Source organism: Carettochelys insculpta, chromosome 21 (assembly GCF_033958435.1).
Source record: "Carettochelys insculpta isolate YL-2023 chromosome 21, ASM3395843v1, whole genome shotgun sequence".
In the NCBI taxonomy this organism is placed as follows: Eukaryota; Metazoa; Chordata; order Testudines; family Carettochelyidae; genus Carettochelys; species Carettochelys insculpta.
The window spans coordinates 2,588,050-2,600,503 of NC_134157.1; the positions used below are offsets into that span (position 1 = coordinate 2,588,050).

At 45.4% G+C, this 12,454-nt stretch overlaps 2 protein-coding genes across 4 annotated transcripts in view; one reads left to right on the forward strand and one right to left on the reverse strand.

Annotated features, from left to right (window-relative positions):
* The window catches only part of C21H9orf43 (chromosome 21 C9orf43 homolog), a 40,699-nt gene extending 37,829 nt beyond the window's left edge, over positions 1 to 2,870 (reverse strand). Inside the window, exons 1-3 of the mRNA XM_075015850.1 lie at positions 2,802 to 2,870; positions 2,465 to 2,608; positions 588 to 813 (exon numbers count right to left, since the gene is read on the reverse strand). Of these exons, the coding sequence (XP_074871951.1) occupies positions 588 to 813; positions 2,465 to 2,608; positions 2,802 to 2,870 (439 nt within the window). The remainder of the gene's footprint in view (positions 1 to 587; positions 814 to 2,464; positions 2,609 to 2,801) is intronic.
* On the forward strand, positions 2,634 to 7,494 carry POLE3 (DNA polymerase epsilon 3, accessory subunit). Of its 3 annotated transcripts, none has more exons than XM_075015532.1 (5): positions 2,634 to 2,670; positions 3,221 to 3,302; positions 5,172 to 5,257; positions 6,655 to 6,773; positions 7,262 to 7,494. In XM_075015532.1, the coding sequence occupies exons 2-5, from the start codon at positions 3,237 to 3,239 to the stop codon at positions 7,423 to 7,425; spliced, it is 435 nt and encodes a 144-aa protein (XP_074871633.1). In that variant the 5' UTR covers positions 2,634 to 2,670; positions 3,221 to 3,236; the 3' UTR covers positions 7,426 to 7,494. The 3 variants fall into 3 exon arrangements, with proteins under 3 accessions (XP_074871633.1, XP_074871634.1, XP_074871635.1); XM_075015533.1 differs by lacking the exon at positions 2,634 to 2,670 and adding an exon at positions 2,822 to 3,023; XM_075015534.1 differs by lacking the exon at positions 2,634 to 2,670 and adding an exon at positions 2,827 to 2,983.
* Positions 7,495 to 12,454: the final 4,960 nt, after the last annotated feature.

Genomic DNA, 12,454 nt, shown 5'->3' on the forward strand with positions numbered 1-12,454 from the left:
GGTACTAAAGCAGTACTCCCCAAACTTCCAATGGTTGCATGAGCCCCATGTGTTTTCCACCTCCAGAGGCACCAGGATCCCCCAGTGGGCCTCCTTACGTGCCCTGGGGGCATGCCCCACATTTTGTGAGCTCCTGTTCTGGAGGAGTCTTTAGTCTAGCAGAGAAAAGCATAACAAGCACCAATGACTGTAAATTTAAATTGGATAAATTCAAAGATATCTAATACTGCACAATGTTTGAGAACCCACCACTTTTTTCGGCAGTTTGTACCAATCACCCTTAATGTTTAATATGTGTGCCTAATTTGAAAGTGTCAAATCAAGACTTAAATGCCTTTCTGGAAAATATACACTAGTCAAACAAGTTATTGGGTTAAACATGCTGAAGTTTTATGGTATGTGTTATGCAGCAGATGACCTAATGGCTCTTTTTATCGTTAAAAAAAAAGGCAACAAAACATCTTTAACTTAACCTGTTAACTTGTGTAAAAACTTACAAACTGCACTGTCCCTGAAGTTGGCTAACTCAAGCTGAGAATAGACCTTTTTCTTCCTAGAAAAGACAGGCCATTGGTCACTGGTTTTACCTTCGCTTTCTGAAGAAATTCTGCAGAGTGAGTCAAAGTCCCTTAAACGGACCCGAGGATGTCCCTGTTCGATCCTCCTGATAGTGTCCCAGCACTGTGGGTGTTGGCAAACTGCCATGTCACAAATGGTTTCATCCCACTGGCTGACAAATGCAGTCACTGTCTTTGCAACCATCCAGACATTAATGAATAGCAGTAAACTGGCAGTACTGTATATCTGAATACTCTGTCAAAACAGAAGAATTAAGCACTGTGAGAAATGTTAACCAGAATCATAGATTGCCATAAAATAACAGCACTAGATGTAGCCAGAATTTCCTGCTTATATCCTGGATTGTCTTCACATGCATGCACTTCAGGGACTGATTAGGCCAGTCTGGTGACTGGGACTCTGGGAGCCCCTCAGTGCCTATTGGCAAAGGGCTCAACATACTTCAACTCACCTCAACATCTGACACGCTCATTGCCCCCAACACACCTCGTCACAGTATGTATCTAAATGGTATAGTGTAAGACATCACATGAAAACTGGTAACACGCTGGTCCCTGATGTCACTGCATGGTGCACAAATGGTTTGTGTACGAAGAATTCTATGCCTGCACTAGAAATATAGTATGAAAATGCATTTGGGAGGCAGTGCATAAAATCTGCCTGCCCTAGACAAAGGAACCTGCATTGACCTGTATGAGCAGCTTGATTACAAACACAAGACACTGAAAAAAAGCAGTCAAATAGCACTTTAAATACTAGCAAAGTAGTTTATTAGGTGAGCTTTTGTGGGACAGACCCACTTCTTCAGACCATAGCCAGACCAGAACAGACTCAATATTTGAGGCACAGAGAACCAAAAACAGTAATCAAGGAGGACAAATCAGAAAAAAATGATCAAGGTGAGCAAATCAGAGAGTGGAGGGGTGGCGGGGGTAGGGGAGGTCAAGAATTAGATTAAGCCAAGTATGCAGACGAGCCCCTATAGTGACTCAGAAAGTTCCCATCCCAGTTTAAACCACGCGATAATGTGCCGAATTTGACTACAAAAGCCAGCTCGGCTGCTTCTATTTGAATAAGGGTGTGAAAGTGTTTTTTTCGGTAACACACACACCTTTAGGTCAACGGACATCAAAACACTCCAGATCCACAAACCAGTTAGTCAACATTTTAACGGAACGGGGCATTCCGTCAATGACCTCAAGGGATCTGGCTTTTATACTCAAGCGGTCCGAAGAAGTGGGTCTGTCCCACGAAAGCTCATCACCTAACAAACCATTTTGCTAGTCTTCGAAGTGCTACTTGACTGGCCTTGTTCTGACAGTGTACAGACTAGCACGGCGCCCTCCCCGTTACAGGACACTGAGCATATTTACATAGGCAGTAACCAAAGCCATCGAGCTAACACTGCCTCCATTTCCTCGCCCCCGGAAAGCACGGGGACAAACTGAGGCGAGTCCAGCGGAGGGCAACAAAGATGACGGGGGTGGGACACGACTGAACGAACGAAGGCGGGGGGAGCTGGGCCTAACGAGCCCGGAGAAGAGCGAGGGGCGAGCGGGCAGCGGCCTGAAGGGGGCTCCCAGGGGGCCGGAGAGAGGCTGCTCCCAGCGGGGGCCGGCGGCGGAACAAGGAGCGGTGGCCGCAGGTTGCAGTGCGGGAGGCGTAGGCGGGCTCTCGGGAAAAGCTCTTTCCCCAGGAGGGTGGCGACGGTCTCCAGTGGGTTACCTGGGGCCGGGAGGGATCCCCCGCCCGGAGCTGTTTAAGGCCGGGCTCGGCAAAGCCCCGGCTGGGAGGGCCGCGTGGCAGTGGATGCTGCTTCCACGGGGCGTTGGAGTCGGTGACCTCCTAAGGCCTCCCCCAGGCCTAACTCACGTGACCCCCTCACCTGCAGCCGGCCTCGCCCCGCACGCCGGCCCTGCCCAGGCCCCGCTCCCCTCCCGCTCAGCCCCGCTAGGGCGTTACCAGGCAACGGCACAGCCCGGAGGAGGGAGCGGCTGCGGTGCACGCTGGGAAGGGGGCCGCGCACTGCCTGCTGGGAAGGGTGAGAGGTCAGGGTGTGGGCGCGCGGTTCGGTTCCCGGTGCTGCTCCCCGTGAGTGCGGGGCGGGCCTTGGCCGGACTGCGTCCCCCGTCCGTTCTCACAGCGAGCGGCCGTGCGGCTGCGGCCCGCGGGCGGGGCCGGTGGCGCTGGCTGGGAGGGGTGTTACAACGGCCAGAGCTCACCTGCTGCCCGGCCCCGGCGGCTCTCAGCTGCCCGGCCAGCCTGCCGACTGCGCCCACCCTGCCCTTCATCTCCGCCAGCCGCAGCGCCTGGCCTGGCCTGGCCTGGCTGGCGGCCCCGCAGCGGCGGTGGCGGCTTTTCTCCGGGGTAGCTGATGGGAATTAATTCACCGTCGGCGCTGACGGTGCGCGGGAAGATAAGAAAAGGGCCTGCAGGGAGTCGGGGTTAGTTCTGCTGGCTTGGGAGCGGTCACAGGAACAAAGCGCAGTGGAGACATTTTCTCATGGGGTACAGCTGCTGAGAAGATGGTGCCGCTGTTATATGGACACTTTATCTAGGAGAACTGCCCATAACTACTGTAATGGGGAGACGGGTGTTTTCTGAGCAGAACCGTTCATAACGGAAAAAAATTTAATTTTAGTTCTAGGTGTTCAAAGATGGCAGAAAGACCAGAGGACTTGAATCTGCCCAATGCTGTCATCACTCGGATAATCAAAGAAGCAGTGAGTATTATCAGGGATATGAAAGTGTTCAAGAAGATAGAAGTGAAAGACTCAGAACCTCAGAAATGGAAAATGTGTCTGTTATACAGAAACCGGGTCATATGCTGTGTAATTTTTTTTAAATCTTTTGTGTTGTAGGTGATAAAACAGTCCAATAGGAAAGTTGTCAACTTGAAATCTAATCATTTACTGAAAAGATGCACTGATTCTGCTGTAGTGCTTAGGATTTTAGTGAGTCTCCACCATAAGGGCTGTATTTTGCTATCATCTCTAATTTTGCTCTTTAATTAAAACAGTCCCTGAGTTTTTATCTTTTTCCATTGTGAATTATAGAATCATAATATTGTTAATTGATGTTGACAGTAACCGCCACAGAGCAGCCTCTGATGGAAAGAGAGAACTCAGTCATCTGTAGAATGAGGGGGCCCCTTTCAGTGAGGAATGCAGTCTGGGAGATGTTCTCCTACCCTAGCCTGGATCCATGTTGCCAGGGACTAGACAGTGTTTTCTCTGTTGGTGCAACTCCATGTCGGAGCTGTTAGCAAGACTCTACATTTTTGGCATAAGGATACTTTACATTTTAATCCCTGACTAGAAATCAGAATGGGAAGAAACCATCTTGCTTCTCTCTGGACTAAAGTGAATGCTGTGTATATGCACTTCTTCCTCTGTATCACGCTTTTGTGCCTGTGTATATGCTGGGTTGCTAAGGAAAAGCACCATGTACTCTGAGAGTTAGCATTGCTGCTTACCTGAAGGATGCCCATGGGCAGCTGTAGTCCAGTGGGAAGTCCAGCCAGACTGAATGTACTTAAAGGAACAACATATGTCTCTCTCAAACACATACACTTGCACTGTTTGTATGTGTCTCTCACAGACAGCCTATTTCAAACTTGCTTCCGAACACATAATTATATTGTTGTTGTTACTTCTTGATATTTCCTGCAAATGCATACACATTCTCTGTAATTCTATTCTTTCAAAGTGCCATTATTTGAGTTTTTTCACTATGCATGTCATAATTTTTATTTCTCTTGTGCTTAAACTTAATTCTGTGAGTAGAGAACTCTAAAATGCCTAACCTGTCCTGGCTGAATTAGGTATCACTACGGTAATTAATATATATTATATCTGGGGTTTTGGTTTCTACTGATGGCACAAATTCTCACATTACTTCAATAATTTGGTGCACATAATGAAACTCCATCCAAATATGGATGCAAGAAAAATGAGAGGGAACATTAGTTATGAAAATACCCTTTTAGATTGAGTTTGACAACAATTAAATGGATTAAAATAGAGGCAGAGGCCAAGTCCATTACTACTACAGAAATTATCAGCTGTTTATTGTACTTAGATGTTTGTGTCTTCTCCTGCCTTTCATTGCTTTTTGTATTGGCTTTGGTAGAAGCTGGGGTGGAGGAAGCGGGGGTCTTCCAGGAGTACTCAGTCCTAGTTTCCCAAGAACACAGAGCTGCTAGGTAACGTGTGTCATTGTTTGGTCATTGTGGCCTTTCCAGTGTCTCTTTTTTGGGTGTTGTATGAACATGGAGGGGCCTTGTGCAGGTTCCAGATTTTGCAACCCTATTTGCTGTAGCCCATACAGAAGGTGACCCCCACATCTGATCTTCTGCACTGTCCTGATGTAACACTTTTCCCTTCACTGGGTTTTAATGCAGATGCAGAGAGAAAATGAGACATACGTTAAGATTCACTAAAATGCCACAGCAAATTCATTTTCTCTCTTATGCAGACACTGAGAGGCTTGACTGAACAGGTGGCTTTCAGTCCTTTAAGGCAGGACTTGATAGCCTCCAGATCCATGTGACTTGAATTTCATCTAATAAAATGGCATTTCTTTTTTCGCAGCTTCCTGACGGTGTGAACGTTTCCAAAGAAGCTCGGAGTGCAATATCTCGAGCTGCAAGTGTGTTTGTGTTGTATGCAACGTCATGGTAAGTGTTACTGGTAACCTGGTCTGATGGACCATTCAATCTTTTTGCTGGCTGTCTTTAAAATAACTTTTGCAGTAGCTATAATGAAAGGTACGTTTATCATTCAAGTACAGAAGTCATTATAAAGCTTTATGTGGCTTTAGTTTGTAATTGACCTTTATATAATATAATCTTATGTTCAAAATTAGTTTAAGTATCATTTTGAGAGGGTAACTTTCTAAGAGGGGCTGGTGGTACAGGTTAAACCTCTAATTCAGCACTCTCTCATCCGGCAACAGCTGTAATCTTGCGTGATTTTAGTTAGCCAGGTGCCCACTTACCATGGGCGTAGCCAAGTTTCCCACAGTCCTGTAAAGTTTGTTTGCAGCCACCAGTCCTGGCTGTCAGTGTTCTGTGCAGTTATTTAGCTCTAATTTACCCCTCAATATCTTCTAAGAACCCAGTAAGCAGTGGAAGTGTTGGTAATGCTGCTCGACAATATTGACCTCCTGTGGCCCAGCAAATTTTCTCATTTGACATCATTTAGTCCCAAAGGTGCTGAACTAGAGAGGTTCAACATGTAAATCAACAGAGCAGATGTTTGCTTCTGTGCTAGTGCTTCATAACGCTCTCAGTTTCTTGCCCAGTATGTACATCCAGGGAGCCTATGGAGGTGGATGTGGGTTATCACTTTCCCCTTCAGTGATGACCTTGTGACCTGAATCATCACCTTTGATTTACCTTTATCAGTATACTCGATCATGTTTCAGAAAACACTGGTCATAAAATTATAGAGTGGTTTTATAGCAAACGCTAATTTGCCTATAGGCTCCTTGTCCTTGTGATAGGTGAACCCATTGTAAATATATGACTTCCCTTCTGAGTGTTAACCTAAGTAGTATGGTAACTAAATAGGCATGTTTCATAGCGTGTGTTAAATTACACATTCAGGTCTGTAGCTTATAGCTTCCTCCTGCACCTAAATTCTCTGATTAAATCTATAGCATTTGAAATTCAAACGTCTCTTTAAAATTAAAAGATATGCCATCAAATTGAATAGTAGTCAACTTTTGAAAATTTAATTAAACTATACTTGTTGTAAGCATAAATTTGCTACAGTGTCCTTGAATCATCCTGCCATTTTATAGTTTTACAACCACATTCAAACATTTTTTTCGTATTACATATGTGAAAGTCCCACATGCATGGAAACCTCTGACTACACAGGGAAATAGCAATAAACATAATTGCACACTGTAAACAAAGGTGTGTTTTTTCTTTACTCTGTTACAGTTACATTAGCGATTGAATATTTCAAGGAGCTGTAATGGTTTTTAAGTTGGCTCTGCCCCTTTGACCAGCTAGTATTTGGGGTTGATTTGCTGTTTGATATTCATTCTTTCCCTCACTTTAACTAGCGCAAATAACTTTGCAGTGAAGGGGAAGAGGAAAACACTGAATGCTGGAGATGTTCTCTCAGCCATGGAAGAAATGGAGTTCCAGCGATTCATAGCTCCTTTAAAGGAATCATTAGAAGGTAACATGTTCTCTAAATGTATGTTAAATTAGTCACAATAGCGCTGAGTCCTATTTACGTGAAGGTTGGACATCCAACTCCTTATGTTCCCTAAATTATCTCCTTTTTTATGCTAGACTTTTCCATTGCAATTTTAATGGGAACATTTGAACATACAGTTTAATAGAACTGATATGATATTATATGAAAACGGAGTGCTCAGGATGCATCTTCGTGACTCATCTGTCGCCTCATCACTTCTGTGTAGAGGGAGTCTTCTGCATGATGCACAAGTGCTCCTGTATCCTTCCCATCTATTCTGCTGACCAACACTTAACACAACTTCTTCTGGATGAGTAGCTACTATAAAGAGATTCAGTGCTCTATTTGTTGTAAATCCAGAAAGCCAGGGGAGACCCTGAGTCTCAAGAAGCGGGGATGCCTCCAAATGGTCTATGATGGTTACAATAACACATGTATCTCCATTTGTAGTTCTTTTGTTCTGTTAGTTTACAGACGTGAGCAAAAAGGCAAGAAAGAAGCAAGGAAAGACAAAGACAAGAAGGCAGATTCTGAGGAACAAGACAAGAGCAGGGAGGAGGAGAATGAGGATGATGATGATGACCGGATGGAGGAGGAGGAACAAAATGATGATGAAGATGTGGATAACTGAGCTTCCTGCAGAGAGACACATGCAGATGGGCTGGGCTGCCTTCCTAGCGATATAAATATTGTAAATCAACTTTGTCGTGTCCTCTTGCTTTCTGGTTTCCAGCAAAGCTCTGTGCTACTCCTCTGGTATAAGTGGGTACTCTGAGACTGACACAGCTTCTGTAGCAAAAAGATCACAGCTTCCCCGTCGCATGTGGCATTTGGCTCTCGCTCTCTCTCTCTTCAGACTGTGAAAAGCCACTGATATAAGTGACTGCTCTTTAATATTGGATTTGTTCTGTGCCACAAAATGGAATTTCAGAGATTCCCACAGGGAAAGCTGTACAGGAGAATCTGCAGAAAAGTATTGAATAAGTTTGTTTTAGCTTAGTAGGTATGAGTTTGAATTTAATAAGCATTTACTTGAACATAGTATGTTAAAAAGTGCCATAATGGTTTTAAAAGCTGTGCACGTGAAGTTTTTGTGCTGGGATTGAAGTTGTCTTAGCTGGATCCTTTCATTCTGATTGTGCCTTTTCTTTCCAAAGTTACTGACAGTCCCACCCTGTTTGGTTTTGACCAATACTACTGTACAAGGACTGGCTCTGCACAGGACTAACTCTTCTGCCTGGGATCAGTCAAAGTCAAAGAGCCGTATGGTGCTTCTATAACCATATCAAACGTGCTTATTTTTCTTTTCTAAAAATACTAAGAGACTGGCAGCGTTTTTATAAAAGTACCTGAAAGAAAACTAACTGCTAAGAAATCTCGACAGTGTCCCAAGTGTGACACTGCGGGAAGGGTTGGATTGAGTTGTTGGCCAGCTATTTTCCAAGGTGAGATGGATCAGGCCTGCAAAAGTTCACAGGAAGTGTTATCTCAGTATAATTGTTTTCATATTTGTAGTAGTGTTTGATCTTTTAGTACGTGAGGTCTTGCTCCTGAACAGTTTCACCTTCCACACTTGGAGAAGATACTTACTCTGAGGAGTTCTATTATAATAACCTAGTTCTGTGCAGTATTTAAAGAAGAGCTTCATAGTGCTATTTGACCTCTACTAAAAGCTGACAAAGGAAAGTTGGAAAAACTTGAAATAAGTTTAAACTTGTTAAAAATTCACCAGTTCTGTAGATACGCTAGTAAAAACATGAGTGAGCACTTGTATGAAATAGCACAGAGTAACGCAAAACATTGCAGGAGCTGTGTTGTCTTCATATTGGTACAGCTTAGTTAATTCCTCCATGGAGGTCCCAGATGAAGGAAGTCGCTATCTAACACTCAGCAAAGGCCTATTACTTAGTTGTTGCAGGACTACACATTTAAACCAATTGAGGATGTGACCATGGGTCTCTAGAAGTGTTCAGTTATACAAAGAGACTTTCCTTGCACCACTGGTTTTCTGTTTTAGTACATACTTCAGCTCCATGTCCTCTTGGAAAGGAACAGTGTTTTATTTTATTTAAATGAAAGTCAAGTTCTCTACGGAAATAGAGGCATGCTTGCTTCTTCCAGACAGTAATATAAGCTATTGTCTGTTACATGACCGTGAGCTGCCCATGGAGCCAGGCACATAAAATTGCTGAAGGAGTAGATAACAGAAGAATTGTATTAACTGGCCATTTCATCAGACTTCTGCTGTCATCCAGTTAGAGGGGCTTGAATCCACAAAGGGATTTCCCCAGGCTGTATTAACTCTTCTGGTTACCTGGAGCTAGCAGATTTTAGGGGACCATCTAGGCTCTGAGGTGGGACCAAAATGAGGGGTTTGGTGTGTGGGAAGGGACTTCTGGGGAGCAGGATGGGGGTTCAGGAGCCGAATGGGAGGTAGTGTGCAAGACTGGGAGGACTGGCCGGAGGGAGTGTGCAGGATTGGGCTGGGGATGCTGGTCTGGGCTGAAGAGGGGGTACGTGAGGGTAATGAGGTGGGGTGCTTCCTTGGTGCAGCTCACTGGGGATGCACATGGCTTCTTGTCTCCTGCTGCACCCAGGCACTGTTCCCCTGCTACCACTGACCACAATTCTGGCCAACAGGAGCAGTGGGGTTAAAGGCTTCCAGGGGAGCATTTCCCTGGGCAGCTGTTCATCAGGCTGGGGGAGGGGTAGCAGCAGAGTGCAGAGCTGCTTCCTCTCATCACCAGGCAGAGTTTGTGAGCCAAATCCAACCCCCAAGGCTTGGGACTTACCTCCCCTCCAGCCCCTGCAGTGGGGAGCTGGCACTGGTGCTCCAGCCATGTGTGGGTGAGAGGGGAGGAGCCATGGGTCTGGAGCACCAGCACAGGCTCCCTGATGGTGTTGGAGGTGAGAGAGCCCCGAGCCTCATGGGCTGGACCCAGGCAGGGTGCAGGCTGCCAGTCTAATTGGTCCTTAGCCATCCAGCTGGATGGTCGATAGCAATACAGACTTGTGGGCTTGAAAGTATGAGCGCTTAGATACCACCATCTGGTACAAGAGATGTCAGTATCAAAACAAAAAGCAGTCAAGTAGCACTTTAAAGACTAGCAAAATAGTTTAGGTTCTGGTCTGGCTATGGTCTGAAGAAGTGGGTCTGTCCCACGAAAGCTCACCTAATAAACTATTTTGCTAGTCTTTAAAGTCCTGCTTGACTGCTTTTTGTTTTGACAGTGTATAGACTAGCATGGCTTACTCTCTGTTACTATTCAACATGCAAGAGATGTCAGTGTGTGCTCCGCAACACAGGATACTAGAAGCACATCATTCTTTCCCTTCGCTTGCTGTGCTGGCATCCCATAGAATCCTGCACTGCATTCAAGGTCTTGATCCCTATTTTAAAAACTTTCATGATATGATTGGAAGATATCTAAAGATACTATGTCATGCTTGGGACTGTGTGTGCTCGCTAACTGCTCCGTTAGCACAATGTTACGGCAAGGGTGAAACATGTCTCTGTAGGAGATAGGTCCTGCTTGGCTGGCTCATTCTGAACTGTTAGTTCCTCCTGCTAGAGGTGAGATCTATGCAGAACCTTTCCAAGCCAAATGCAGGTGCTGTTTCTGAGGCTGTGTCTACACAGCAGAGCTATTTGAGGACCTCAGTATCATGAAATAGCAACTCTGTCTTTGAAACACACCCATTATTTCAAAATATTTTTCCAAAATACAGGATGTGCTCTTTCAGCCTCCCTCTAGTTCTGGGTGCAGGAGGAGTAAGGCATACTTTGAAACAGCCTATTTTGTAACAGCCTGTGCAGGTTGGTAAGACCTGTACGGAAAGGGCTCGTTCCTGGACTTGTTAGAAGATAGTGCACACTGCCAAAAGCTGGCAGGTTGCTTCTCTGGGGACTGTCCAGTGGATTGCATCCAGGAGCTGGATTTTTCTACATGTGTTGTAGAGTTTCTGTCCTTCCACTAATCCTAACTTGTCTAGAACCTAAGAACAGCCATACTGGGTCAGACAAAAGGTCTGTCTCACTCAGTATCCTGTCTTCTACCATGGACAATTTCTGGGGCCACAGAGAGAATGAACAGAACAGGGAATCAGTAGGTGATCCATCCCCTGCTGGCTGCTCTCAGCTTCTGACAAAGAGGTTAGGGACACCCAACCCCTCCTGGCTAATAGTAATTGTTGGATCTATCCAAGAATTTATCTAGCTTTTTTTTTTTTTTTTTTGAATCCTGTTTTAGTCTGGGACTTCACGACATCCTCTGGCAAGGAGCTCCACAGGTTGACTGATGTGCGAAGAATATTTCCTTTTGTTTGTTTTAAACATGATACCTATTAATTTCTTTCAGTACCCCCTAGTTCTTTTGTTAAGGGAAGGAATAAATAACTCTTCTTTATTCACTTTTTCCACACCAGACATGCTTTTATAGACCTCTGTCGTATCCTGCCCCGTTATTTGTCTCTTTTCTAAACTGAAAAGTTCCAGTCTTAATCTCTCCTCATATGGCAGCAGTTCCAAGCCCTTACTGACTTTTGTTGACCTTTGCTGACTTAAGCTACGTCTACACATGAAGCCTACATTGAAGTAGCTTATTTCGATGTAGCGACATCGAAATAGGCTATTTCGATGAATAACGTCTACACGTCCTCCAGGGCTGGCAATGTCGACGTTCAACATCGACGTTGCGCAGCACCACATCGAAATAGGTGCTGCGAGGGAACGTCTACACGCCAAAGTAGCACGCATCGAAATAAGGGTGCCAGGCACAGCTGCAGACAGGGTCACAGGGCAGACTCAACAGCAAGCCGCTCCCTTAAAGGGCCCCTCCCAGACACAGTTGCACTAAATAACACAAGATCCACAGAGCCGACAACTGGTTGCAGACCCTGTGCATGCAGCATGGATCCCCAGCTGCAGCAGGAGCAGCAGCCAGAAGCCCTGGGCTTAGGGCTGCTGCACACGGTGATCATAGAGCCCCGCAGGGGCTGGAGAGAGAGCGTCTCTCAACCTCTCAGCTGATGGCCACCATGGCGGACCCCGCTATTTCAATGTTGCAGGACGCAGATCAGCTACATGTGCCCTACTTCGATGTTCAACTTCGAAGTAGGGCGCTATTCCCATCCCCTCATGGGGTTAGTGGCTTCGACGTCTCGCTGCCTAACGTCGATGTTAACATCGAAATAATGCCCAACATGTGTAGCTGTGATGGGTGCTATTTCGGAGTTAGTGCCGCTACTTCGAAGTAGCGTGCACGTGTAGACACGGCTTTAGTGATTTGTGTTGACCTTTGCTGAGCTTTTTCAAATGCCAGTTTTTTTTAATTGAGGCAACTACATCTGCACACAGTTTTCAAGATTGGGATACATAATGGGTTTATATAGCGGTAGTAAGATCTTCTCTGTCCCTTTCTTAATGGTTTTGTAACAATGTTTTGCTTTTATTCTTACTTCTGCTGCCCATTCAGTGGATCTTTTCACAGAACTATCCACAATGACTCCAAGATCTCTCTCGTCAGTGGCAACAGCTAATTTAGTCCCCATAACTTCATACATATCATTGGGATTATGTTTTCCAGTGTGCACTAATTCAATTTTAGCTGCTATGTTCTCTGCCAAACAGGAGCTGCAAAGGCAGCTTCTGTAAGTGTGGA

Excerpts from the sequence above, each read along its gene's own strand:
- POLE3 (XM_075015532.1), top strand. The coding sequence starts at position 3,237 with ATGGCAGAAAGACCAGAGGACTTGAATCTGCCCAATGCTGTCATCACT. Across the intron at positions 5,258-6,654 it reads GTGTTGTATGCAACGTCATG|CGCAAATAACTTTGCAGTGA; the intron begins GTAAGTGTTACT and ends CACTTTAACTAG. Across the intron at positions 6,774-7,261 it reads TTTAAAGGAATCATTAGAAG|TTTACAGACGTGAGCAAAAA; the intron begins GTAACATGTTCT and ends TTGTTCTGTTAG.